We start from the raw sequence: 26,582 nt of genomic DNA on the forward strand, positions 1-26,582 counted from the left end.
AAGTCACAACAAACGTACGGTAGGGCGTACCATCATATCTCATAGCTAGACTGTACTGTATGGTCAAAGTCTTTCTAGCAAGTTACAGAGAGCCATTGTTTATCTTTAAGCTTGCCAGTCTATAGTATATACGGTACCGTCAGCTGAAAAACTTCAAGGTTCACGGACGTCACTGTAAAGCATTCCCAAAGCGCTTCGGAACCGACACAGTTCTTCTTCTTGCTTTGCTGCAGAAAACAAGAGAAACAGTATCAACTAATCTGTAGAGTTAGAGCAGAGAACTGGCTTGAAATGACTGTACCAATACGGTCTAGAATCGCAAATAGCTCTTGAACTTTCTCCTGAACAATTTTACTGTGCCTTTCATACATTTGGACCATTCTTTGCTCCACTGTGCTGTAAGCATTGGCTGCTTGATCTTCCAGTGATTTCTTAAAATCTAGCCCAATTGTACAAAGTTACCATCACGCCAGAAGTCGATATCCACGCATGGCCTTGGACGCGTTGTTAATTAATTAAAAAGCAATTTACATACGCGGTACCAATTTCTCACTGATTCCGTTACTTAATCAAACATATACACGCAGTAACGTCTGTTGTGTGCTAGACAAACCGGCCAAAATTGTAGCATCCTTCTTTCTTTTTTCGTTGAGCTTGTCGATAAGTTGTTGCGCTCTGTCATTGAGAACTTCTCGTGAAGTCGTACCGGTATCGTTCGTTTGTACGACTGCAGTTCTTGGCTCATTTTTGTAATCTATTTCTCTACCCAAATACTTACTACACTAGACAAAGTACATCACTTCAACAGAAGAAATGAAAACGTACTTGTTTCTCTGCTTGCCGGTGCCCGATGACAGAGCAGACTTCGGTACCTTGAAGCGCGGTATCGCCTCTTTGTTTGCCAACTGAGAGTCCATACTGCTTCCTGCTTTCTTTCTCTAACCCTTTCTCTCTTTGTTGCGTCACTTTCTCTGCGCGTTCAGATGAGAGAATGATGCTGACTGAACAGTACCGGCAACAGTCACTGGGCTTCACTGGTGCATGCGCGTGGTACCTGTCCTAGATCTGAATGCATTGAGAGAATATCAGTGCAATCTGAATAAACAGTTTGCCGTTCGCTCTGTTTGGAAACCAAAATTAATTAAGATACAGGCGACCTGTAGACTATACGTACAATTCAGTCGCGACCATCACGAGAGATTTCATGGTGGACACAGCTAGACCACCATGCAGCAGCCCTTGATTGTGCCATACCTGTAATACGAGGCGGCTTGTGATGCAGTATGCGACCCACCACGGATCTATGCCTGACTGAGAATATGGTAGTTTGGGCTGCTCACTAGACACGTTTACACTTTCTCTGAATTATTTTAATATATATATATATATATAGTTCTGTAAAAATAGCCTGTGAGACAGTAAACTAGTTTCTGAGTTCATAATGTCTTTCTCTAAGACATCACTAATCAACTTATTGCTCCTTTAAACCAAAGAATATAGAAGCAAGGTGTCTTATAGAGACATCAGTATAGTTACAACCAGCTGCAGCCTGCTGAAGTTGACTGCCAATAGAAATGACTTAAATGTCTTATATCTTCCAGTCACCACAACTTGTGGTAGAACGTAAAGTAAACCTCACTAAATAGTTAAATTTTACTAACTAGAGAAGCTCCAGCTTTCTCACTTCTTTAGTTTAAGTTGTTTGACCATCCTGTGGACTTTCTGTGCTGTTTCAAAGTAGAAGACATGATGATGTTTAGGATGAGAACTGACAGCCATCATTTGTTTCTCATCTATTACTTTAAAACCGACCACAAATATCTCAACATCAAATTTTTGCTTCAACTTTTTCGCTGCCGCTCCTGGATCGTGTGTTGATTGACCATCTGTTACAATTAACATAACTCGTCGACTGCCTTTGTGAGCACCAAAGTTTTTACTCGAATTGAAGATATCAGCACTGTACCGAAGTGCTTGCTCTAGTTGTGAGCTTCCCGATCGATGTTGTGGAATACCTATTATTGCGTTTTGCACATTCAGAATGCTCGTGTAATCATTGAACTTAAACTCAACATTAGAATCAGTTCCAAAAGTGACCATCGCGACTTGATTGTTTCCAGGAGAGATATTCAATTCCATGTTCTTGATTAGAGTAGCTATGGCAGAGCAAACTCGAGAGAACTCTAACCGTTGCATAGACTCAGAGCGGTCTACAAGGAAGAGAAGATCGAGTGGTTGCTCATAAGAATTTCCCTTTTTCTTTGACTTTTGCTTTCTGTACTGTTGCAAAGGCTTGAAGAAAAACTTTTTGAAATACATCAGTTGGTCATCAAAAGTAGGATTGCTACCTAGAAACCAAAAACCAGATGAGTCATACACAGCGTTCAGATCTACACATTAGGTCTACTGGCGTCACAAATATGTGACATTCAGGGAGTAAATCTAACGATCATATTAGAACCCTTGACAGCATGAATGTCAATAGACCCATCGGAGACACTAACCGCAGGGGCGTGACAACTTGCAAAAGGCGTGTCTTGGGAGTAAATGATTGCTTCTACTCCAACAACGCAAACAACATTGACAGCTATCGACCAGTCTCAGACAGAGCAACAGCCTATTCACACATCTAATGACGACACAGCAAGCGTGCATCGAGCCGAGCACTAGGACATCGGGATCTTGTTGACGGTTCTAATCTGACGTAACATTATCCTCCACTTGGGTGCGATAATCGCAATTACCAGCTGATCGTTGCAAGCAGTCCTAACGTTTGTACGTGTGAATCGCGTGTCTGCACTACTCCCCACTGTGTTCGGTAATTGTCTCCGTTATCTAATGAAAACCGCCGGTGGACGGCACAGATCTCGTCTCCTCTGAGGCCCAGGGGGCCAGGCTATCAGAGAGGGGATTGTTATCGCCCCGACTACTCGTGGAAACGCGGAGGAAGCCGCAGAGCGTGGACGGCTAGAGCAAATGAATTACTTACAATCAGTTCTTCTCTCGACTTGTGCCTTGCCATTGCACGACCGATTTCTGTGTCGCTCTCCACAGCCAAACAGGACAGTTTTCGGACCCCATGCACTCCACGATTCCTTGCATCCCGACGTGGACCCGCTAGGAGGGTTCGATTGTGTTCTGTCGTTTTCTTTACTTTTTCTGACTGAATGATGGTTCTTGAAGTAGTCGTCTACTTGACGTGCGTTGTCACCAGTACGTTGACCGCTATCGATCTCTGTACCATTGTCTTTTCCATCGATGAAGTAAGACAACGTGTTTTGGTACAACTGCCTTGCACGTCCGTAGCTGTACTGTTTCCTCTGCGCTTTTTTACCCGATGCAGCTAAACTTTCAGGGCTTGGAGTCTCTTCGATCGAACCGCCAATGCTTGCACAGAACGTGACGTCCAGTAGTAAGATAAGAAGAATGCTAGTTGTCATTGCTTTCGATTCCATCGACACGAGCTTGCCTCAAGATCACTAGCAGCAACTAAACACGACAACAGAGAGCTGAGCATGATATAGATAGCAAGCTGACGACAACCTGTATTTGTAATATCGCAGCCCAGTGGGAGGGGAGAAACCTGAGCCACACAACGTGTTTGTGTATAGATGGAAACGATAACATAATCAATCTAATTAGCGACGCAGAGTTGCACACACAAGAAACTCGCCGCTGCGTGGTCCGCCACCCGACTGCTCGCTCATATGTGCATCCGATTCGCCTACGTGTGTCTCCTCTGCGCCGCAAGTCAAACAAACTGCACGCGTGGCGATGTCTAATGTGATGAGCTATTGTTATACGTCACCCTATCGAATGACCAATATTCAAAAGTTACTGCAGACCCCTCTGGATAACCGTCATATGGCGATGTCTCACCACGATGCATTTCATTGCATTTCTAGAGCAACGTAGGGTTCTTTATCACGCAAAGAAGGTCTAGATTGCCGAGTATTCACGAGCTGGATGCCTATGTATACTTTAGTCGTGTCCCTATCATTATTGACCAACCACAAATGTGCCCTCGGGTTGAACTAGCCGAAATTGGTTCTATCAAATGTCGAACTGTGCTAAAATCGGAGATTGAGATGTGTGATCACGTGACCGTGAAGATTCCCCGTATTTGGAATGGCAGCACTGAGGTCCGACCCGACGTCTGCATCCAATCTAGATGACTACTCACCTGTTCACTATCACTTGGATATCTTCTGTGATTTCGAATCAAAGACGCTGCGCGGAAGCGTGGAACTGACGCTGAAAAAGAGGAGCAGCTCTTTATGTAGCAAAGGCAAGAAACAGGAAATAGCAAATAGGAAGTTCCTAAACTGGACGCGGTTGGTTCACATTCTCGAGACGTAAAGTTACATCTATAATCGCGATAGACTCACAGCTGGGTGTTCCGGATATCCTTGTCGAGCCTTTGCTCTAGCTGTCATTTTTGAACTGTGTGCGTACGTACTCCCACAGAGTGCATAGAGTAGCAGGAGCATTACAAATTTAGAGACTAGTGGCTAACCCTCTACTTTATGCATTGCGTGTTTTTATTCCCACAAGACCGCTGTGTAGAACTCGGAATTCTAGCTAATGGCTCACCTTGTATGTTTCTATGTTGGTCGCTATGGATGCAGGTCTTCGTCGAATTACTTGACTCCAGTCGTAGACAAGGAAATCTATCACTGCTGTATGTTAGTCTGCAACACAGACGGTAACCTTACATCAGAGGAAAACCAACTGGTCGAATGCCAGTGATAGGAGAAGCTCACTCAAGTAACCAACAACGCTGAGGGATCATCTGATAAGGGGAAATTGAATTCGGGTGGTATTACACGCAGACTCCTTTTCTTTCCGCATTTTGAACCACAGTTGTAAACTGATTTCCGAATTACCTTGTTAGAGCAGTGCCTTGTTGATAAGCTGTCAGACCAAAGCGTGCACACACCAATCAGATCAAGGAGGTGTTGTTCTGTCTAGTTACACATGTCATCACCCTCTCATGTCAACATTAATTGATTAAACTCAAAACCTCTAGTGGCTACTTGTCGATTTTAAAACCTTTTCTTTCAGGCCAAGTGTGGCATTTACGCAAATTTACTGTCAATCTGTAGTATGCAAGGGTGACTTGATCAACTATCAAGGTCATTCTGGCTGTCTAGGCAATTTCCCTCCGCCAATGACGGACACCATATTGTTCATGGCTTGCAGACAGCCAATTGTGGGTATTAACTAGTAGAAGCATCTGATATTCTTGCGTCTCTGTGATCTAAGAGACTTAATGGCAGCTTTCCTTGGCTTAGCTGACGTCAGTTTATGCTTGAAGAAGACTCTTTGCCTTCCATTGTACGTAATGTGGATTCCTTTTTGGAATTTGCGATAATGGGTTAGACTGAAGGTTCTGTACTGTCTGTCTTTGTTTACTGGAACCCAGGTGAACTGTTAGCAAATTATTGACACAATAAGATTAGCCTGTAGGAATGATCTAGTGTTGGTTGTTGGTTTGGTTTTATAGCTAGATGGTATTTCTCTGTTGTGTCATGATCTGTTAGGTGGCATGTTGTCACTCCGTTTGATAGTCATCTGATTGGCTTCAAATTAGTAAGTATGTATGTCTCATTGGTTTTTCTAGTGATCTTAGATAGTCAAGATATCCAGATTCATTCAGTGAAGAGAGGCTCTCAAGCTCTTTCCTTCCTAGTTCATCCATTCAGAAAATATGGCTCTGCATTGCACATAGACATTCCTGATGATCTGCAAAACTTGACAGAATTCAAACTTTCTATCAGTTTTACATCAGGCTCTGGTGCTGCTTTGTGTTGGCTTGATCCTGTCCAGACAGCTGGTAACATTACAAGTTTTCCTTGTGTTGTGAGTGCAGGTGGCTATATAGGCCACGGATGTTGATAAACTGTCTGTTGTGGCAGGCAAGAAAATGCCTTATTTGTTCACACAAGGTCAAGCAGTGTTGAATCGATCTTTCTTTCCTTGCATGGACTCTCCCTCAGTAAAGTCAACTTGGTCAGCATCAATCAAGGTTGAAACTTTAGCGTTGGTTATACTGTGATGTCTGTAGGTTAGTTGATGTACCTAGGTACCAGAAGGATTCAATGTTGTTATGAGCGCATCACAGTGGAAACCTCCTAGGCAATTAGATGGCCATTTGGAGTGCTGCTTTAACATGGATGTGCCTATTCCCATCTACTTATTGGCAATGGCAGTGGGTGACATTGGCTCTAAGGAAATTGGTCCAAGGAGTCGAGTGTGGACTGAGCCATGTTTACTGGTGAGTGATCATGTGACCGTGGATCATGTTGTTATATATGTACCAGATCTGGAGCTAAACTTGATGAGAATAGTGAAGCCTCTAAAAGGAAGGAGGCACAATGTTAACTACATCAGTGTTTGTTGCTACATAATTAATTACCCTGATCAAGTGATTACCTGTAATGGTGTGCTCATTTACTGCATTACTAAAGAGTAGGTGGATTTCTTTTATCTTTGCCCCTAGTTTAGTATAGTTAGTAGACCTTCATAGACTAATTATTTCTATGGCTGGCTGGTATCCTACAGGACCGGACTAATTGATTCAGTGAGGTAAAGGAAGTGCATTTTAGCTAGGTAGTTGTTGCTTTGCCTTACTGTTTTACTGTTTTAGGATAAAGCTCAGTATGAGTTCCAAGAAGTCACTGAAAAGGTAATTTTGGGTCATGTTAAACATACCCACTCTGGTAGACTTTTTTAGCTTGAATTTTTCCATGCAGTTTGTGAGCACTGGTGAACGCTTATTTGGTCCGTATGTTTGGACCAGGTAAGGCTTGCTTCACAATCACATTAGTTGCATAATTCTTGGAAACTGTGCTCTAATATTTAAGATATGACATCCTGGTGATGCCACCATCATTTCCATATGGAGGTATGGAGAATCCGTGTTTGACTTTTGTTACACCAACTTTGTTGGTTGGTGACAGGTCACTCACTGATGTCATCATGCATGAGATAGTGAGATGATGTTATGTTTCAATGCTTGTGTTTTGGTGATCAATTTGGTGTGGTGTATATAGTCACATAGTTGGTTCGGCAACTTGGTCACAAACTCTAGCTGGAGTGAATTTTGGCTCAATGAGGTAAATGTAAACAATGACAAAGTCAACTGACGTGTTAACTAACCACTACACAGAACTGTGAGTTTCCTGCTTGCTGACCTTGTAATGCTGACTTAACTTTATTTAGGGCTTAACCATGTATGCCCAGCGTCGAATTTGTTCTGAGATTCTAGGACATCCGTTTACGTGCTTGGAGGCAGCCACAGGAAAGGCATTGTTATTGCAGGATATTGAACTCTTTGGAGAGGTAAGTCAATTTTATAGCAGGGGTTACACCTTAATATAGATAATGTGGTATGTTAAGTTTGTTGACTTGTACAGGATCATAACTTCACTAAGTTGCGTGTTGACCTTGACCCAGAAGATGATCCTGATGATACCTATTGTGAAATACCTTATGAGAAAGGTAATTGCAGAAAGAAGAGCTCTTTTTTTATAATTTTTGGGTGTTTAAACCAATTTAATGGAAGAGGCTCTTTAGGATATTGTTTTGTGAGCTATCTCAGAAGCTTGGTAACTTCTCATGAGGAGTTTGATGAGTTTTTGAAAGGTTATGTTAAGAAGTATTCATACCAGGTATGGAACCTACTGAGTTCTTTGAATGGGTCCGCATTTTATGTCTAGACTTTCCCACATAGAGTGTAGTATCCAGTGATTTTTTGGACACTTTCTTGGAACATTTCCCGAACCTCAAGGGGGTGGAAACTAGGTAGAACAATGAGATGGACAATTGTGTGATTATATAGACTAGTTGTTGTGGATTTGTATTGTCTAGGAAGGGTTTTGAGTTTGATCGATGGCTGGATACACCAGGCACACCTGTCTATTTTCCTGATCTTTCTGAGGGGGAAACTTTGATGAAGCCAGCAGAAGCTTTGGCAGAACATTGGGCTCAAGGCTCTGGTCCATCTGGTGTATGAGCAATGATGCTGATGGATATTGGGAATAGATGACTTATTATTTTATTTGTTATGAGTTTAGGAAGGAGCTGTGGGAATTGAAGCTGTAAAAGATTGGCACACCTATCAGGTGTGGTACACTAAACCAGTGATGTGTAGTTGTGAGTTTTGAAACTGTATTAATTAAGAACATTGGTAACAATAATTGTATTGTTGCATGATCATCTGACGATCAGAGAAGAGGTAGTATTCTTGATTGCCTGCAGGTCACCCAGTGGCAGTCATCATTGCTGTGTGATGTAATATGTTCATGACAGATTTTGCATCTGCTAACCGTATGGTATATGTCACAGTAACAGCTGACATGGAATATGGTGTCCATGCCAATTGGAAGCAGTTACATCAATGACATTGATTGCATTAGTCTACTGTAGTGATGTCAGCTCTTGTGCATCATGATCGACTTGTTGCTTGTGTACAACTGTCGCACACAATTGTAAAACTGTTTGGCTCTGTTGTAGCCCATTTGAATTATAGCCAGTGACTAGATCATTAGATGACTAGAAGACTAGCCAGTGACTTCTTCTAGCAGGTCCTTCACAAAGCAACTAGGCATTTGACATTGATCAGGTAGAATGTTAACAGAAACTACTGAGTAGTCAATGAAACTTTTTTGTTACCTTGTGTCGTAGCAACTTGCTGAAACCTAAGAGGCCATGCAAACGTTTGCTTGTGGCTTTAAATTGTGTTGTGGATTATCTTGCTTTTCTAGGTAGACATAGCATGACCATACTTGCTTAAATTAAGACATAGCATGACCATACTTGCTTAAATCCGAGCAGCAGACTGAAAATCATATCTCATTGTAATGTCTATACTCAACTTCCACACTGGGCCAACGATAGACATTTTGTGGCACGGTACTGGGTCAATAAACAATTATTGTAAGATAGAGCCTGCCTAAGACAAAGACAGACCACACCACACAGTATGTATAGGCTTCAGGTCTTTTCCGACAAGATAAACAATTATGTGACCTATTTGTATGTCAGAGACCAGGGTTTCAAAGCAACCGTTTGCAGTCTTGAGAAAGACAACTTTGTCTGTGAGTTTAAAATGACAAGGAACAGATGATGGAACTGACTCTATATTAGGATCATATCAAAACTTCAGAGTGCTTGTGGAGTGCAGCATGACTAAACCTTTTTTTCCGAATGAACTTTGAATAGATCCGAGTACACTGAGTAGATGTCTAGTTTTTTATGTTAATTTGTGTTTGATTAAAGCGTATAGTTATTTTACACTAGCTGCCATTGCCCAGGCTGTTAAAAAGTTGAAACATTAATTACACGCAGTACTGATTTGCAGACACTATTGGCTATGAATTAAATATGCTACTTTAAAATATGATTCGCTTCCTTCTGCGACCACATAGGTTTAGATCCTATGCTTACTTAATTAAGCCAATATGTTGTGGTCAATAGTTCGATTTCAGCTCTGTGCTACATGATCTTTTGTTTTTTATCTTTTTATCTATTCTTACTCTTAATTTTTCAGTATGAAGGTACTTTTTACTCGCATGTTGACCACCGACAGGGACTCACCAAAACTAACATCGTTGCCTTACTTTTCATCCTGGAAGCATGTCTGAAGATATATATATATATATTATTTGTCTGCCTACTACTCCCTCACATTTGGCTTATATGCAGTAAATTAATGGCTTTTCTGTAATTATTATAGTTCTGATGACATCTTTTTTTGTGATAGAAGTTGCATTTTTTGGACAAACTTCTCAGTTATGATTGTCTTTCACATGAGACATTGGATTGTCTTGCCAGAGATTATCCCTTTATTTCACAAACACACAATGCAGAAGTGAACATTTTTTCATTCTAATGTATTACTATATAGTATGTAACTTCTTTTTGTTGACATGCAGATTCGTCTTCGTTGGTCACAGATCACACTCAAGAATGTCTACACACGTGATTTTCCTAATGTCAGAAGATTTCTCAATGAACAAGGTCAAACACAAAATGTTATGAATTTTTGGCTTAATTAAGCATGAGTATATAATAGACAATGGCTAAGCACGAGCAGCTGTGTGTGTTTGTATGTGTGTGTGTGTGTGTGTGTGTGTGTGTGTGTGTGTGTGTGTGTGTGTGTGTGTGTTGTGTGTGTGTGTGAAAGTGGGTGTATGGCCTGGACAATCGTACATTCACTCTAACCTCATTGGACGTCTAATTCTTTCTTTCGTTTTTTCATTCAGAATGTGTGTGTGTGTGTGTGTGTGTGTGTGTGTGTGTGTGTGTGTGTGTGTGTGCATGTAGTCTGAATTTGCTATAAACAAAGGAGTCAGTTAATATGTGTACACTTTGTCAATTGCATTTCAGTGTAAAGTGATGGGTGCTAGACAACCATGTGAAGCACCGCGTTTTTGTGGACTGAATCCTTGTCAGTGTGTAGGTACAAGTAGAGTGCCTTTCACAACATGCTGTAGTAAGGGTGCTTTCCTCTTAGGACAACATAGTTAGTAGCAACTAACAGTTAGTTTTGTGGTCACGAGGTGTTTAGCTATGCAGCTAAAAATATTTTAAATAATTTAAATGTATTTGGAATTGACTACTAACAATAGATGACAATATGGTTCACACACTCCTGGAGGTATGAGATACTGCCCAGAGTGCAGTGATAAGGTGGACAGTTGTTCTTCAAAGACAAAAGGATGGTGGGTGTTTATGTGATGATTATCTTATTTTGCCTATAGCACTAGCTGAAATTTCCAGATCAAATTGAGCTGGTTTTATTTTGTTCTGTTACTGTTGCCAGCTAGTTACTATGAAGATGTGAATATGATAGGCAAACAACACGATTATCATTAATGCTTTTTACAGTAAACATAACTCACTAATGCCTACTAGGTGGGCACCTTGTTCGTATGTTTGTATGTCACCAAATTGGCCAAATGTTTTGTCGAAAGAACTTGGCATGGATCAAAGTATCCAGTTAGTTAGTTTAAAGCCACAACTGAGATTTGTCGAAATCAACAACTCAGTCCATTACTAGTAATGTAGCTATTTCTCTCTTTTTTTACCACAAACCCTTTACTGATGGCACACAATTTTATGATGATTTTATTGTCACATGATGACTGTTATGATTTGTTTCCATGACCTCTAGCGCCATTGTACCCCATCTGTTTGTAATCGTTTTTCTTGATTTGTGGTTGCTGTGCCTCTGCTTCTTGATTACTAGCAGTAAGTCAGCGCTAGGGAATTAGTCTGTGCTAGACTTAACTAATGTCTCATGTCGAACACAACATTGTTGAATGGCACATTGGATCTTTGCTGAATCAGGCATGCTTGTTTTCAGTACAGAGGGAGTGTGCTAATTTTCATCAGAAGAGTTGACAAGAGCGAGAGTTTCTTAATGTTGCTCAGTATCTCTGATAATGTAAAAAATAGTTTATTTGTCAAATCTAATCTGCTAGTTAATTTTCTGCACAGTGGCGAGATGTTCAACTGTGTTTAACCTCAAACATAAATGTTTAGTACTTTCATATATATATATATATATATATATATATATATATATATATATATATAGGGAAGTGCATGTGACATGACCACAAGCTGTCTTGCAGCAACCAGATTGTTTCGACTATATTCGTGTCCATAAAAATATGGCTAGTGTAGTTTGCCCGTGTATGCATGTCAAATAGCTGCCATGTACGTTCGACACACTGGCAGTTTGTGATGTATTCGCCAAATAACCAAATTGTATGGTGCCCAAAGTGGGAAATTTGTGTTAATTAAAACTAAATAGATTTTCCTAGCGAAGAAGGAGTAATCAGTTAATACTTTCATATCTAGGGTAATGCATGAATGTGACATGACCACAAGCCGTCCTGCAGCAATAAAAAAACTACAGCTAGGAAGATTGAAATTCACAGTATTTCATGTAGAGGTATTTAATGTGATGCGACCACATACTTTCTATCTTGCTACCCCCAATCCAAATTGTTTGTAATACGTTGCTCACTACCAATCTGTTGACAACAGAATAGCCAGTAACATGATTTGTTTAATGTTAGTGGAGTACTTATGACATAACAATAAGCTAAGCTAATGTTTCTGACTGGCTAGAGAGTTCGTAAGACACAGGGTCATGAGTTTATAGTTTGAGCACAGGTTACTGGACTTAGCAAAGCACAAGTACACTATTTACATGTTGTATGTGATATCTGGAGACCAACTATGTTTGATGTGTTATATGCATTAATATGGTTTATAGGCAAACTGAAGTACACTGTACCACTTTATCGGATTATGGTGACTGGCTCAAAAGCAGTCCAAGAATTTGCTCAGTCTGTATTCGAGGAGACTGAAGCTAAGTTGCACCAAATAGTGAGGGACAGGGTACTCAGGTTGCTGAAGGAAATGAAACCTGCTGACAAGTGATGAGGTGACAGACAAAGGATTGTGACATTTGCATAATGTTGACTTGATTTGCAACCATATCGATTAGTTGACAATAATCACAACAATTTTTGCAGTATGGGGTATGATTGCAGTGGTTATGTCCATGATAGATATGCGTCATTGATGGTTGTTGCTGATTGTTTGTTGAATTGATTTATATTTATAACTATTTTTACATTTTGGTGTATGCTTACGTTGTTGCCCTACTTGATTATATGCATCATGAGTAACTGATATAGGTGGGCTCGGTTGTGGGGTGATATCATGTAGACAGGTAAATACTGTTCTGTTGTCGCCGATTTGGTACCATTCTATTGAACATGACCTCTTCATTATTATGTAGCAGATGGACAGAGACTCTTGATGTCGTTGTTTTAGAGCAGTACTTAGTTGTTCAAGCAATAATGGCGCTACAATTTCGGAATACCAGACAGTCTACAAACAGAGACTTAGACAAACGGAGACATGTTTTTGCAGACATTTATTGTTGATTTATTTATAGTGTTTAGTCACTATATAGCCATTCCTAGAGGCCTGTTCTCACACCCAGCATCAAGTACTTGCAGCTGATGCAGATGAAGTATTTTCGGTTTGTATACACAACAGTGTAGTCAGATGCCAACACTAACAAAATATTCCTATTCCTATCAATAAATGCATCATCGTACGCCTATTTATATATTAGAAACATCATGGCTACTAGTATCTGTTTTCATGATGTTATTCCTGTTAAGAATCCAAATTACTGGTATATTTAATATAGCCCTTTGAGGTAACACAATAGTTACTAATATTATTATTATCGTGACTATAGTAGTAGTATAACCTCAAACTCCAGAAATAGTGCTCGCAGTGCTTCTGCTTTCTGGAAGCTTGAGGCAAATGCAGACCATGCAGGGCCCTATATATATATATATATATATATATATATATATATATATATATATATATATATATATATATATACATATGGCTTTGGTAGACCATACACGCTGTAAAATGCTGCATTTGAACATCAGTGTCCAGATTTAATTTCTACGTATACTTCCAAGTTCTGGTTTCCCTCAAGTTTTATTTTCATTTTTTTCCTAGTTTACGTACACCTGCGTCTAAATAGTTAATTCTTTGAACTGTAAATAATACAAGTTTGAGCTCTTCCGAATTGACACCAAGGTTAGTGGCGCCCAGAGCCGTCTATATAATTTGATTGGTGGCGGCCACAGGGTACAGTACGTCACTAAGTTGGCGCATGCGTGATACGCGTTCGCCACGTGCTCGTTCGAGTTTCCACTTTGTTGTAATTCGTGTGCGTAAAGGGAGGTCACTATGCAGTCTCAACCACAACAACCTGTGTCGAAACAGTCGGTGCAAGTGTTTGGTAGAAAGGTAACGATTCTGTTGTATTTCTGGCGTGTCGCTGTCTAAGTTTCTAGTGTGCGCGTCTTATACGCGTAATCGCCCATCATTGGCATTTCAAAAGCTCAAGAAAGCATGGACAAAAGCATTCATAATATATAAGAAGTGGGGACCCCTTATGAGGTGTTTTGTGTTCATAGAAAACCGCTACTGCGGTAGCTTACTGCAAGTCTGGCAAGGGCATGGTCCGTGTGAACGGAGTACCGCTTGAGCATGTGGAGCCGTCGACATTGAGAGTCAAGGTAACCTCGTAGACGAGATTTGTGGTGTGTGTATAGATATATATAATACTGATGGGCGTGGTCGTAGGTGGAAGAGCCGATTTTGTTGCTGGGAAAGGATCGTTTTGCTGGCGTAGACATGAGAGTGAGAGTAAAGGGAGGCGGACACATATCACAAATCTATGGTAGTTTTGTTCTTACATGTCGAGACAAACTCATACTCAATCAGTTCTCAATCTTGTTCAGCCATTCGTCAGGCAATTTCTAAGGCTCTCGTTGCATACTATCAAAAGTGTATGTGCATTTAGTTTATTACTGTTGCGTGGATGTATTGTAGTTTTCGTATGTCTAAAGATGTTGATGAGGCTTCAAAGAAGGAGATCAAGGACATACTGACGAGGTATGACAGGACTCTACTGGTTGCTGATCCGAGACGATGTGAGCCGAAGAAGTTTGGCGGTCCGGGAGCAAGGTCTCGCTACCAAAAGTCCTACCGTTAGAGAGCAGACTCTAGTTGCTTCTTTATATCAATATAATACATGAATACTTGAACAATTTGTTGTCCCCAAGGGTATGGAGTAGGAACTAGTATGGTTCACTTGGTTAGAGTGAAGATATGCTTTGGGGTCCAGCCTGTTATGAGATATGAGAAAGACCTTTTACCTTGAGAGGAATGACTGGCTAGCTTTAGAACTGTGGGTATACTTAGTAGTAACAGAGCACAACGTACAGTCGCTGACTGATTTAGTTTTACTATCAGACCTAACAGCTTTACTTAATATTAATGAGGTCTTACATCGCGCGCGTTGATGTTCCCGTCCAGCGTACCTTCAACTCATTTTTTATTTCCTCTCCGTAGTCGATGGCGGGGAGCTACAAAGCAAGGTAAGAAATCGCTCCGTGCGTGCTGCCACTGGATACCTGGGTTACCATTACAATTTTCTCTCCAGGGTCGCCGAGTTTGACGACTTTCTCAAATCAGACAAGTTTGACGTCGCGAGGCTGCGCCAGCTTGCATTTGGAGGTAATTATGAAATTACAGGCAATCAATTGATGCCGTAGAAAAGCAACAGATGTGTGGAAAAATGTGATTTCATGCATTCTGATGTCGCTAGTAAGCGTAATTAGAATGAAGCAACTGCAGATTAGGAAGTAGAGTTGTTGTGAGTGCATGATTCTAATGGTTTAGGAGTTCCGGAAGGGAAGGGACGGCGGTCGTTAGTGTGGAAGGTTTGTCTGCATTGTGGTTGACGTGATTTGTCATTGCGTTGACGTCTCTGTTGTCTGTCTACAGCTTCTTCTGTCGTTTCTTCCATTGAAACGTGCCGAATGGGCGTCTGTACTAGACAAGCAAAGGTTAGGGTCTTAATTAAAATGTACGATTAGTACAGTCTATCCCTGTACTTAGTTGTCAGCATTTTGAGCAGGTCAGACATTTGTAGCTAATTGCCAAAGTTACTTTAAAATTATTTATTTATTTTTATTTATTTTTTTATTTTAATTAATTTATTAAATTATTAAATTTTACTAATGACTTACTGTAGTGCTTATAACATTTGAGTGTGCTGATATTTTAGGAATTCGTATGACCAGTTTGTTCAAGATTTGATTGTTAATCCGCAGGCAGAAGACAACGTGGGAGATCATGTAGAAATTGAAATTTACGAGCACACGTGACTGTCCAGTTTATTTTTAATATTTAATGTTTAATGCAGCCGTTGAGTAATGATCCTGACAGTCAGTGGAGCAAGTTTTTCAAGGACAACGACGTGTTACTGCAAATTGACAAAGATTGTCGACGTCTTCTTCCTGATATCTCGTTCTTTCAACATCCGACAGGCTACCCATTTAAGACAGGTGATGAAAGGAATGATAGGAAATTAAAGCAGTTAGTTTAGTCATAAATTGGTCTATATGTTACACACACACACACACACACACACACACAAACAAACAAACAAACAAACAAACACACATACTCACACACACACACTCACACATACACACACAAACAAACAAACATGCACACATGCACACACATATAAACAAACACAAACAAACACACACAAACACAAACAAACAAACACATGCACACACACAAAGAAACAAACAAACAAGCACACACACGCATACACACGCACACACACACACACACACACACACACACACACACACACACACACACACACCTGCAACTACTATAACATATACAAAAAACCTACTCCATGGGCAAGACACCAAGCTACAGTTTGCTTGCGTTGAGTGTCACTATTCACGTCAGTACCTTTCGGGATTTATTTATCTCAATTTTTATTGAAATGGCTTCTTACATAAGGCACTTGCCAACATTTGTTGACAAATTTCTAATCACGAATATAGATTGTGTGTGTGTGTGTGCACTGATTTCACTTTTGAATGTGCCGATACTTTCTGTTTTTATCAATCAAGGCGGCATGTCTCTAAGGACTCGAGTGGAGAGAACTGTCTTAGAAGCAAAGCAGGTGGGAACAAGTAGAGGAGGAACGAGGAATGTAAGTAAACAGTCACGAAAATCACAACAAAAAAGCTAATGTGTAATTGTGTTTGACAGATATCGGTAGTGCAACGGTCTTCTGTTTCAGAAGAATATTATGTCCTTGCTGAGGGTCAAGAAGCACATTGGGAGGTGTGTGTGTGTGTGTGTGTGTGTGTGTGTGTGTGTGTGTGTGTGTGTGTGTGTGTGTGTGTCTGTTTGTGTGTCTGTGTCTGTGTGTGCATGTGCACGCGAGTGTATGTGTATTCATACACTTAAACCAGTCGAATTACTTTGTCTTGCTGATCTAACTGTTTGGTCTTTGCTTGTGATCTGAGTACAATGCTCGAGCAGTAAATTAGATTGCGTGGTCAAATAGCCTCGTACATGTTCATTTATTGAGATGGGATTTAGTGCATGCTTACTAGATCTTCTTCTCAAGATGGTTGAGCAAAGCAGGCCATAGACCTTGTGGTAATGTCCAATCAAGTAGGCAGGCCACCTGTTACCAATCCTATGGACACTCATATAATGAATAATAAGTAATAAGGGACAACTGGTAACTCTCATAGTAATCTGCTTATAATCTTGTTGTTAAGAATTTAGACAAGGTGTAATGAGGATTGTTTGTGTGTTTAGGTTGTAGAGAGAATTTTATTTATTTATGCAAAGTTAAACCCTGGCGTGTCCTATGTTCAAGTTAGTGCATTTTGGTTACTGTGTATTACTGCATTAAGTGACGACCATATTTGCAGGGAATGAATGAGATTGCAGGTCCACTGTACTATGTCTTTGCATCTGATCCTGACCCTGAATGGCAAAGTATGGTCACATGTTGTTGTTGTGTTGTTGTTGTGTTGTTGTTGTTATTGTGTGTTTCGTCTGTGGTGATCGAGTGCTACTTGTAGAATATGCTGAGCCTGATACTTTCTATTGCTTCACGAGCCTCATGTCGGAAATAAGAGATAACTTTATCAAGACGTTAGATGATTCAGCTTGTGGCATAGGTAAGTGTCATTTTGAAACACACACCACGTTGCTTGGATCAGTGTTATGTGTGCAAAGAGACACAAAATTTATTACAAGTCTGTTGCTTGGATCAGTGTTATGTAGCTATAAAGTGTGCAAAGAGACACAAATATTTATTACAAGTCTATTGCTTATGACCACAACAGTGAAACATTGTTCTTGATGATCCTTTCTCTTGTTAGTAGTGGGGCTTCTGTTTATTGAGTTAGTCATGTTGACTATTAATAGAGACACTTTTGTTGAAATCCTGCTGCATGTTTGCTATAGTGACATGTGTAATGTCTTGTGGTGGCCACATCAATTATGTGATTGTGGTAACCCACTTGCATGTTTCTGGTGACTTGTCTCTTGGTATGTGCAAATGACTGGAGACTGTTGTTTCATAGCAATGGTGTATTATGATAGTAGTGTCTGGCTGTGCTAGCTGTCTTGTCATGTCTGTGTATCTGTTTGTCTGTGGTGTCTGCTCTGGCCTGTCTGGTTGATTTGGCTCAATAGTAGTATTGTATTAGTTTAATGATCATGTTGTCAACATTTTAATGCAGTCCAGGTCAGTCACTTAATAGCAAACTGGACTTGGATGTTGAAATACAATCTTACAACTAATTAATATAAATATATAAAAACTCTTGTAGCTCATTTCTTGCCCTAAAATTCTCGCTGTTGTTCGGTGTGGCCTGTAAGTGTTTGTGATTGTCAGGTGCTATGATGGTGCAAATGATGTTGATGTTGAAAGAGGCGGACTTTGAACTGTGGACTGCTTTGGTGAGAAATACTTCATAAAAGAAAAGTGTGTGGTAGACATGAGTGAGTGGCGACGACTGCACTGTAGGAAACAAAGCAACTGAAGCCTCAATTCTTTGCATTCCGGTGGTTAACGTTGCTGTTGTCTCAAGAATTTTTCCTTCCAGGTTAGTCGCCACTGTCTGTCATGCAACAGACTTCGTTCATGTTTTTTTACATTACGATTGTCACTCTTGCCACTGACATCTGTCCTGCATCATAATATATAATGAGTTGTACACCTGTACATCTAGACTAAACATGGCTGTGTTGGGGGATACTGTCCTTCTGGAAGTAAGAACCTGACAAGTTTGCAAAGGGTGTAGAAGTAACCTACTGGCCATATCATCTAATCACTAAACTAAACATGAGGTGGGTAGAAGAAATTGTAGTCGAAAGGCTTAAGCACCTCAATGGATAATCACATAGCCATAGCACTTTCTTGCTACTATACTCATGAACTTACTATACTGGATAAGTCCGTCTGTCTGCCATCTTTGTGACAATAGATGTAATAGAGATGTATGTATTTGTTGTTATCCATGAGCATGAACCTGTTATTCATAACTTAAACAGTAAACTACTACTACCTCCATGCTGATGCCACTACTGTGTCTATGGATATCTGTTCCATGTATTTCCCTCTTGGTTGTAACTCATATGTGTATCAAGTATATTCCCTAATCTTCCCTCCTGCTTGTGTTACATATCAGATGTCATTCGCTTCTGGGACTCTCTATTTGCTGATGAACAACAGTTTCAATTTCTTATTCATGTCTGTTGTGCCATGCTCATGTGAGTGTCACTTGTTAGTTCGCCTGTAGGCATGTATTAAAATAGCTCGTCTAAATTTCTTGACAGAGTAATACGAGAGCAACTATTGGAAGACGATTTTGCTACCTCCTTGAAACTACTACAGGTTGGATTTCATCACTTGTAAATAGTCAAATACTGATGTTTTGTTTTAGCGTTATCCTTCGGTCGACGTTCATCAGATATTGGAAAAAGCTGTTGAACTGAAAGAAATAATGAAAGTAGCTGCTGATGTGACACACAGTGAATGAACAGTGACATGCACACTTTGCCTCCTTTTACAATCATAATTTTTGATACTCACGACAGTTTATTTCATTAACCATATACAGTAATTGAGGCATTTCTCTTATCATACAGCATCTACTCCCTAAGTATATAATACAAAGTGAAAACGTTGAGTTTACTGTTTCTGTTTTATTTCATTAAAAGAACTGCTGCTAAATGTTTTCACAATAGAAGGATGGATAAAAGGTCAGTGTGCCACATCATCGTCTTCCCTGCCTGATTTTTAAAAGTTATGCAACTGACAATTAATCTAGACTGGTTTAAAAAGTCTCAAAGTACCAGTAAACACATGGGACCGAGTACCAGTACTTACTTGCCTAGTCATGTTTGCTAAGGAAACTTCTAATGTCTTGACATCCTCTGCTACGAGCTTGCACCTTGACATTTTTGGTTTCGTTCTGGTGGCATGGAACACACAGAGCTCGAAGGTTCTCTCTTGTACAAGCTCCACCACCACAAGCAACAGGATAAATATGATCAGCATGCCACAGCTAGGTAAGAAACAGAGATCTGTAATGAATTATTGACAAATATAGTGTTCACTTGTACTGACTTTTCCAGCCTTTGGCATTTGAACAATATCAGACAGGACTTTCTCTGATAGTTCAGCAAAGTGTCCTGTTTCTTTCAGAAGTTTCATTCTGTCGTCCTTGTTTGTCAACACTCTACACTCAACCAGTCACTCACTGCATACGAAACTAAACACAACATACTGACTTTAGCTTGGAGAGAAGTTCTCCTGTGTCCACATTGCATAGTGCACAAACTCCACGTTCTTGCTCGGCCACGACATCTCGTCCTACTTGACGACTAGTCTTGATCTGCAGTCAAACCAATCAATAATACACAATGCGTTTGATAACAAACTGTGCAGCCACACCTACCAGATAGACCATATAACATTCTCTACAGCAGAATCTCCCTCCGTATGGTAGCTCAGGACAGTTTGGAAGTACACGAGGTTGAAAGGGTATTGTACACGAGGCACATATTCTCTGACCATCTGACAACATTCCCTGTATGTATTGCCGTGTTTTTGGTTCAGCCTGTGCTGCAGACTTATCCTCATGAGATGGCTGCTGTGTTGGGTATTTCATTCTCTTTTCTCCATTAGTGGTTTCCTTGTCTTCAATCAACTGCTCGCTTCGGGTTTTTCGTTTCCGCTTCTTGTTTTTCTGATAACGTGACTGGACAATTTGTTCCACTATTTGCAATTTACCACCGGCAGCCTCAGTTGCTTCAATGATAGCAGTCTCGTTGAACTTTTCCTACCAAACCATGAATTTAAGCATTTAACGTTTTTAATTATGGCTAGAGTATTTAATTAATGATGCACCATTATCATGAAAGACGTGCAAAGGGCATGGCAGCTACTGGTTCTGATGACTGTGAGAATTGCATAACATTTAGAGTAGAGTACAACCATCTACATGTGTCGTCTAAATTAGACATGTCAACATGATGTCTCATGGCGTTTACTGCTATACTTGATTTGTGCTAGAAAGCACAACACCAGGAGTATGAAGTGTGTGTGTGTGTGTGTGTGTGTGTGTGTGTGTGTGTGTGTGTGTGTGTGTGTGTGTGTGTGTGTGTGTGTGTGTGTGTGTGTGTGTGTGTGTGTGTGTGTGTGTGTGTGTGTGTTGCTACAAAGGGCATACATTCTTTCCTTTCGTTTGTCCTACTTACCTTAGATGCAAACCTTGAATACACCTTTTTCTTTCTTGTATTCTAAAAACAACAACGTCACACTACAAATCCTGTCATTCCAACCCAATTTCAAATTAACCTCCTTGATTTGTGCTAAAGCAGAACTGACGTCACTAATCACACGTCTACGATTCCTCAGCAGAGCTCTATCCCGAACAGACAGCCTACACACACAACCTCTACTTCCATTGTATGTTCATCTACTACATAGATCATTAACCTCACCCAACGTAGTTACTCACAAATTCCTGTACAGCGTGAAGATTGACCCGGAGATCCAATAAAACAGGCAGAGAACCATCGACAGGATACAAAACGTCACTAGCAGAAACAGTACACTGTAAGTAAAGTCCATCCTAGAAACATGAGCAAGTCAGTGAGTTACCGTATATGACAAGAAGTGGTCATTATTCATACCTTAGTATAAAGTGCAAAACGTTCAGTATTGTGGCATACATAGAACTTAAACTGACCATCTTTGGGTGGATCTGGAGCTACTGGTGGAACGTACTGCTGAGGTGGATCAGGATGTCTGATTAAGGTTGATGCTGGTACAAAATTCCTTGACATACCTACGGCAGACGATTGTCTCTAAACACAGAGAACACGTTGCACCTAACTCACTAACAATGACTGCCAAAGTGTTCTGCAAAGATTGGACATTGTTTGTATGCACTGTGTACATGAAACACTACAGTAGCACTCAGACAACTTGTGTGTGTGTGTGTGTGTGTGTGTGTGTGTGTGTGTGTGTGTGTGTGTGTGTGTGTGTGTGTGTGTGTCACTTCTAAAATAATCTACCTTTGAAGGTGTTGACGACTTTCCACTGTATCCACTTGTATGTTGATGTTTCCCAACCGTCTTTTGTTCGCCAGCTGGCAATATGTTTGATATTGTTTCTGTTTCCCATTCATCTGGTTCACTCCCAATTACCCCTTCTAGTAGATCATCATCCCATCCTGTTTCACTAATAATACTGACGTCAGTGCAGCTTGAAATATTTAATTGCCCTTCATTGTCAACAATCATTTCCGTGCTACCGCCAATGTCACTAAAGTAGTCTGAATTCCCACTGGCACCCGGTCTGTTTGGTTGTTGTTTGGGAGGAGTCTCTGGTATTACAGTAATCTCTGTTGCACCGTCACTTGGTTTTGTTGGTGTTGCTGGCAAAAAGTCTATCTCATCGTTGAAGCTTTCGCCTGTTCTATTATGGCTGTCTGATTGTCTACTATTATGTTGTTTTCCATTGTAACTATCATCACAGTTTCTACTATTGACTTGAGCTTTTACTCCAGTAAGACTGCTGCATTGACGAACTTCAATCTTATTATCGCTGTCAATTTCACAATGAATGTTCATTTGTCCATCTTCACACTGCATGTGACCTAATTCGGCTGACGTATCCTCTAGCAAAAGTTCATTATCAACAAGTTTTTGCTGCTGCTGCTGTTCATTAGCTAACGGAGGTGACACCATCACAACTGGTTGCTTTGTGCTGCATGATTTCCCAGAAGTACATTCCCATTCTTGACATGGTGTGTTCCTGTTCAATACATCTGTCTGTTGATCTTCACGGTGCCTTTCATTTTCCATCTCCATGTGCTCGGCTGCTACTATTTTTTCTCCACAGTTTTCAATTGATTTTGCAGCATGGCACATCTCACACAAGCAACAGTCAGCAAAATTAACGTGTGTGCATTTTTCACACATCCATTTGCTATTGTCCAGAATTTTGAGTTCACTATCGTCACACCGTTGAGAAATTGTTTGTGTTTTGAGTGTATTTACTGTGGCGACGTCACGTCGACCTTCAGATATCTTCTTTCCATGACTTGTCCTCACACTATCACACATCTCACAAACAACGGCACCAGCCACATTACTGAACGTGCAACACGAACACGACCAGCTAGCGACCACATCAACTGCCTCGTCACAGTCAGCACACTGAACTGTAGAAGACTCAGAAGGATCCGATTCACGAGCAATGCACTCACTACGTTTTCCATTACGAAACCGTCTGTTTTCCTTGCAAAATTCTCTGCTGCTATCATCCCATTTGTCACTTTGAATATGCTTGTAATTGCTTAATCCATCTTGTACTTTTGTAGTTCTGTTTCTCTTGCATGTTGATTCTCTACGATGTCTCAATGATTGTAATTCCATTTCAAGTAGTTTGCTCTCATCTTCACTCTCAGATGTGTGCTCAAAGTGACACTCAGGAGAAGACGCAAACAAGTCAACAAACACACGATTCTGTTTCTGCAAATCTTTGCTTGCCTCTGCAGCCTACACATAACATGATAACTAAACAACAACCAAAAGCTCACAAATATCAATCATATCCTAACATGAGAACAAATGTCAGTGGAGTCATTACACGTTGAATGCATTTGATTAGACAATGAAGTTGTACATGTTAACACAAATTGCTGCAGATTCGTGTCCAGTTCTTCTGCTCTCAAGATATCTGTTTTACCGTTCAATGTTGTACTTGTCACAACAACCTGTAAAAGGAAATCATACACACAAAATCATATCAATATATACAACAATGCAAACCTTTCGACACAACATCAACCACAGCAGTTCATCGAGACTGCCTTTTCCAATCAAGTAGTGTATGTGGACAGACTGGTGCTGCCCAATCCGATGACATCTGTCTTCTGCCTGAAGTAAGTCTCCCGGATTCCAGTATAGTTCAGTAAACACAACGTGAGTAGCAGCAGTCAAGGTAAGGCCCTAAAATGGACAACAAATACATTGGATAACCAAATCACATTATGACACACACACACACACACACACACACACACACACACACACACACACACACACGCACATGCACACGCTCGCTCACTCACTCACTCACTCACTCACTCACTCACACACACACACACACACACACACACACACACACACACACACACACACACACACACACACACACAAACTGGGCCCTGTGTGCTACACAGGGAACTCTGGACCTGCACTAGCAAACTCATGGAGCCGGGCCAGGCACTTGCAGGAGCACCAACTTGCGAAGCCAACTGTGGTGTGAGCACCCAAAGTCTCACCAGGACCCAAGTGGCTGATGTCACGTCACAGCCAATGGCCGCTTAGGACCCCCAGTCAATAACCAGGTACTCATTTTTTATACTCCTGAGTCGAGGGAAGCAAATGTGTGTTAGTTTCTTGCTTAAGGAAATTATGCCATAGCTCGCCATCACTGTGACTAGAACTTGCAACTCTTTAAGGTCCCGGATGTAAACACTCCATAAGATGACTCTCTAACCAACTGAGCTATCGCACCACACACACACACACACACACACACACACACACACACACACACACACACACACACACACACACACACACAGTTAAAATAAATTACGGTGTTTGCAGCTTTCAAACTGAGTAAAGCAACTCGTGTTTCAGCGTCTTCTTGAAAACGTTTCACATATTCCTGTAGTCAATACAGACCAATCAATAATACGCAAGCAAACATGCAAACACATGAACAGATAAACAGACAAGACAATACACACAAACAAGCTAACACAAACAAAAAGATGTAAGACAAAGATCTGCTAGCCCACTGCAATACAATCATACAAGCTGATTTAATCAATTAATTAATTACAACAAATACAGTACAGTACTGGTATTATAAACACAGCAGCATCTATGCTTGCCTGTCTTTTGTGTGCAGGAACTTCTCCATAGATATGAACAAAGCCAATCCTTTCTTTAACAAACACCTCAGCTATTGCTCGTTGAACGACCAAGTGGTGGGCAAATACAAGACATTTTGTATCTTGCTTTGCAATTTCAAGAAAATCAATGAGATATGCCAATATACCAAATATCTTGGCACACAAAACAGGGATATCAATGGCAATCAGTCAGTTCTGAAAATAGTGTAATACTTTTGCTTCTCCCGTCTTTAAAAACATGTTAGTCAGCAAGCTCTTGGCATCACACCATGTATCACGATCTCCAACTGTTTCAGATTTAACAGAACCTTTCAACACTCCAAACAATTTCTTCATATGATCAAAACTCTTCTGCATTTCCTAATGTACAGACCATAACACAGTATTGATATTTAATTTATTTGCTATGATAAATAAAACCTTCATTCCAGTCTCCGGAATGTCAAATGGTATTTTCTGGCGAATCTTAGGTGGGAGTTCCTCCATAACCTAGAGGATACAGACACTACTATCATCACACGATGTAAGTAAACTCAACATCCATTCAATGAAGACCAACTTCTAATTTCAAACGTCTAATCATCACATTTTCAGTCAGCATATAATTCAATTCCTCTAAATTTGAGGCTCCACTAGACAAATAAGAAACAGCAATAGAATTTAACAGTAACACTGTGATACTGTGTTATGCAGTCGAAGTCCATGACGTTCGTGTAAACAACACGCTCATCATGAAGTCAAATTCACAAAATAAAAACAGAAAGTTAAACTCCAGTGAGTTAATGATTTTAAAGAGAAATGAGATTATATAAATAAAGCTGACAGACAGACAAACAAACAAGTTGGTTTAGAATCATCATAACCGTTTACAGCTACTAAAGAACCTGTTGATATGCTTGGCATCCACTTCTTGCAAACGTTAATTAAACAGATAAACAGACCAGCAAATGACTAACTGTTAATTGTGGCAAATACTCACACGCATTCAAAACGCCCAAACTTGTTGCGATGTCCTTCACAGTAACGATTAGCAAACTCGTACCAGCTGGCAAACAGCTTCGGCTGAAGAGCATTGATCTGACTGTAAAGCTAAGATTTGTGGCTCGCTACAGATAAACCACCCTCTAATAAATATCAAACCACAAAGTCATACCTCTGCAGGTCTCGATATGGCCGGTGTTCCACTCAACAAAATAGCTCTCTTGGCACGTTTGATCAGCGTCACAGCAGCCCTAGATCGTGCAGCTCTTCCATTCTTAATGTAATGCGATTCGTCAGCTATCACTACTTGAAATTTCTGATTCAATAAGTGCTGCAATAACATCTGCTTTCCAAAAGACAGAAGACCATATGATACAACAGTGACAGCAGTACTCGACAAACACCTACACAGAAAAACATCAATTACCAATATGCTGACATAGGAAACACGCTGTATGCAGCTTACTCAACATGGCTGACTCCACGAACAAGATTGATCTGTGTTGGTTCAATATCAGGTAGCCAGCGTTCAATCTCTTCCACCCATGAATAACGCATGGAGGATGGTGTTATGATAAGTAGAGGCCACTCACTGCGATAAAAGTAAGCTATTGAGAGAGCCTGCAATGTTTT

At 40.4% G+C, this 26,582-nt stretch overlaps 6 protein-coding genes across 9 annotated transcripts in view; 3 read left to right on the forward strand and 3 right to left on the reverse strand.

The window, feature by feature from the left end:
• Positions 1-35: 35 nt before the first annotated feature.
• LOC134190777 (synaptonemal complex central element protein 2-like) lies at positions 36-1,006 on the reverse strand. The gene is made up of 4 exons (XM_062659287.1): positions 826-1,006; positions 614-762; positions 302-439; positions 36-227 (listed from the first exon to the last, which is right to left on the reverse strand). Exons 1-4 carry the CDS (start codon positions 915-917, stop codon positions 154-156), a joined length of 453 nt encoding a protein of 150 aa, XP_062515271.1. The 5' UTR covers positions 918-1,006; the 3' UTR covers positions 36-153.
• A 352-nt stretch (positions 1,007-1,358) lies between these two features.
• On the reverse strand, positions 1,359-5,049 carry LOC134190531 (uncharacterized). Of its 2 annotated transcripts, none has more exons than XM_062658985.1 (3): positions 4,594-5,049; positions 2,990-3,489; positions 1,359-2,348 (listed from the first exon to the last, which is right to left on the reverse strand). In XM_062658985.1, exons 2-3 carry the CDS (start codon positions 3,453-3,455, stop codon positions 1,681-1,683), a joined length of 1,134 nt encoding a protein of 377 aa, XP_062514969.1. In that variant the 5' UTR covers positions 3,456-3,489; positions 4,594-5,049; the 3' UTR covers positions 1,359-1,680. The 2 variants fall into 2 exon arrangements, with proteins under 2 accessions (XP_062514969.1, XP_062514970.1); XM_062658986.1 differs by lacking the exon at positions 4,594-5,049 and adding an exon at positions 4,184-4,235.
• On the forward strand, positions 4,124-12,657 carry LOC134190530 (aminopeptidase B-like). The gene is made up of 17 exons (XM_062658984.1): positions 4,124-4,288; positions 5,624-5,836; positions 5,919-6,028; positions 6,086-6,277; positions 6,650-6,688; positions 6,756-6,802; positions 6,867-6,993; positions 7,056-7,118; positions 7,225-7,344; positions 7,419-7,503; positions 7,579-7,673; positions 7,736-7,806; positions 7,873-8,011; positions 8,079-8,126; positions 9,767-9,874; positions 9,939-10,023; positions 12,293-12,657. The coding sequence occupies exons 1-17, from the start codon at positions 4,129-4,131 to the stop codon at positions 12,457-12,459; spliced, it is 1,869 nt and encodes a 622-aa protein (XP_062514968.1). The 5' UTR covers positions 4,124-4,128; the 3' UTR covers positions 12,460-12,657.
• A 1,079-nt stretch (positions 12,658-13,736) lies between these two features.
• On the forward strand, positions 13,737-14,672 carry LOC134190602 (small ribosomal subunit protein uS9-like). The gene is made up of 5 exons (XM_062659058.1): positions 13,737-13,866; positions 14,037-14,138; positions 14,206-14,302; positions 14,364-14,411; positions 14,472-14,672. Exons 1-5 carry the CDS (start codon positions 13,807-13,809, stop codon positions 14,615-14,617), a joined length of 453 nt encoding a protein of 150 aa, XP_062515042.1. The 5' UTR covers positions 13,737-13,806; the 3' UTR covers positions 14,618-14,672.
• A 254-nt stretch (positions 14,673-14,926) lies between these two features.
• Positions 14,927-19,726, forward strand: LOC134191671 (TBC1 domain family member 13-like). Its single transcript, XM_062660289.1, has 16 exons — positions 14,927-15,002; positions 15,068-15,141; positions 15,307-15,347; positions 15,412-15,473; positions 15,695-15,764; positions 15,833-15,974; positions 16,566-16,648; positions 16,708-16,782; positions 17,269-17,328; positions 17,385-17,451; positions 17,538-17,636; positions 18,359-18,423; positions 18,491-18,569; positions 19,155-19,236; positions 19,303-19,360; positions 19,410-19,726. Exons 1-16 carry the CDS (start codon positions 14,980-14,982, stop codon positions 19,503-19,505), a joined length of 1,176 nt encoding a protein of 391 aa, XP_062516273.1. The 5' UTR covers positions 14,927-14,979; the 3' UTR covers positions 19,506-19,726.
• A 21-nt stretch (positions 19,727-19,747) lies between these two features.
• LOC134191670 (DNA annealing helicase and endonuclease ZRANB3-like) overlaps positions 19,748-26,582 on the reverse strand; it is a 9,999-nt gene continuing 3,164 nt past the window's right edge. The window contains exons 3-21 of one of the 3 annotated variants that reach the window (XM_062660286.1): positions 26,416-26,582; positions 26,122-26,353; positions 25,948-26,057; positions 25,528-25,600; positions 25,389-25,457; positions 25,182-25,328; positions 24,948-25,121; positions 24,647-24,718; positions 23,812-23,991; positions 23,601-23,756; positions 22,051-23,538; positions 21,667-21,840; positions 21,475-21,605; positions 21,329-21,413; positions 21,229-21,270; positions 20,427-20,810; positions 20,260-20,363; positions 20,096-20,207; positions 19,748-20,033 (exon numbers count right to left, since the gene is read on the reverse strand). The exon at positions 26,416-26,582 is cut by the window's right edge and continues 12 nt beyond it. In XM_062660286.1, coding sequence (XP_062516270.1) covers positions 19,860-20,033; positions 20,096-20,207; positions 20,260-20,363; positions 20,427-20,810; positions 21,229-21,270; positions 21,329-21,413; positions 21,475-21,605; positions 21,667-21,840; positions 22,051-23,538; positions 23,601-23,756; positions 23,812-23,991; positions 24,647-24,718; positions 24,948-25,121; positions 25,182-25,328; positions 25,389-25,457; positions 25,528-25,600; positions 25,948-26,057; positions 26,122-26,353; positions 26,416-26,582 — 4,074 coding nt within the window. In that variant the 3' untranslated portion in view covers positions 19,748-19,859. Of the gene's footprint in view, positions 20,034-20,095; positions 20,208-20,259; positions 20,364-20,426; positions 20,811-21,228; positions 21,271-21,328; positions 21,414-21,474; positions 21,606-21,666; positions 21,841-22,050; positions 23,539-23,600; positions 23,757-23,811; positions 23,992-24,646; positions 24,719-24,947; positions 25,122-25,181; positions 25,329-25,388; positions 25,477-25,527; positions 25,601-25,947; positions 26,093-26,121; positions 26,354-26,415 lie in introns of those variants that run through there. The other 2 variants (XM_062660287.1, XM_062660288.1) reach the window with 2 other exon arrangements.

The sequence above is a fragment of the Corticium candelabrum genome, chromosome 15, assembly GCF_963422355.1.
Source record: "Corticium candelabrum chromosome 15, ooCorCand1.1, whole genome shotgun sequence".
NCBI classification, from domain to species: domain Eukaryota; kingdom Metazoa; phylum Porifera; class Homoscleromorpha; order Homosclerophorida; family Plakinidae; genus Corticium; species Corticium candelabrum.

What these genes read in the sequence shown, in the direction of transcription:
- LOC134190777 (XM_062659287.1), bottom strand. Translation starts at nt 917, where the DNA reads ATGGACTCTCAGTTGGCAAACAAAGAGGCGATACCGCGCTTCAAGGTA. An exon ending in ACCGGCAAGCAGAGAAACAA is followed by an intron (nt 763 to 825) that starts GTACGTTTTCAT and finishes GTATTTGGGTAG; the next exon opens with AGAAATAGATTACAAAAATG. An exon ending in TGCGATTCTAGACCGTATTG is followed by an intron (nt 228 to 301) that starts GTACAGTCATTT and finishes TGTTTTCTGCAG; the next exon opens with CAAAGCAAGAAGAAGAACTG.
- LOC134190531 (XM_062658985.1), bottom strand. Translation starts at nt 3,455, where the DNA reads ATGGAATCGAAAGCAATGACAACTAGCATTCTTCTTATCTTACTACTG. An exon ending in AGTCGAGAGAAGAACTGATT is followed by an intron (nt 2,349 to 2,989) that starts GTAAGTAATTCA and finishes TTTGGTTTCTAG; the next exon opens with GTAGCAATCCTACTTTTGAT.
- LOC134190530 (XM_062658984.1), top strand. Translation starts at nt 4,129, where the DNA reads ATGGCAGCACTGAGGTCCGACCCGACGTCTGCATCCAATCTAGATGAC. An exon ending in GGACTGAGCCATGTTTACTG is followed by an intron (nt 6,278 to 6,649) that starts GTGAGTGATCAT and finishes TTACTGTTTTAG; the next exon opens with GATAAAGCTCAGTATGAGTT. An exon ending in TTAAGAAGTATTCATACCAG is followed by an intron (nt 7,674 to 7,735) that starts GTATGGAACCTA and finishes TTTCCCACATAG; the next exon opens with AGTGTAGTATCCAGTGATTT.
- LOC134190602 (XM_062659058.1), top strand. Translation starts at nt 13,807, where the DNA reads ATGCAGTCTCAACCACAACAACCTGTGTCGAAACAGTCGGTGCAAGTG. An exon ending in TGCAAGTGTTTGGTAGAAAG is followed by an intron (nt 13,867 to 14,036) that starts GTAACGATTCTG and finishes TTGTGTTCATAG; the next exon opens with AAAACCGCTACTGCGGTAGC. An exon ending in CGTTGCATACTATCAAAAGT is followed by an intron (nt 14,412 to 14,471) that starts GTATGTGCATTT and finishes GTATGTCTAAAG; the next exon opens with ATGTTGATGAGGCTTCAAAG.
- LOC134191671 (XM_062660289.1), top strand. Translation starts at nt 14,980, where the DNA reads ATGGCGGGGAGCTACAAAGCAAG. An exon ending in GGCGGTCGTTAGTGTGGAAG is followed by an intron (nt 15,348 to 15,411) that starts GTTTGTCTGCAT and finishes GTCTGTCTACAG; the next exon opens with CTTCTTCTGTCGTTTCTTCC. An exon ending in GTAGAGGAGGAACGAGGAAT is followed by an intron (nt 16,649 to 16,707) that starts GTAAGTAAACAG and finishes TGTGTTTGACAG; the next exon opens with ATATCGGTAGTGCAACGGTC.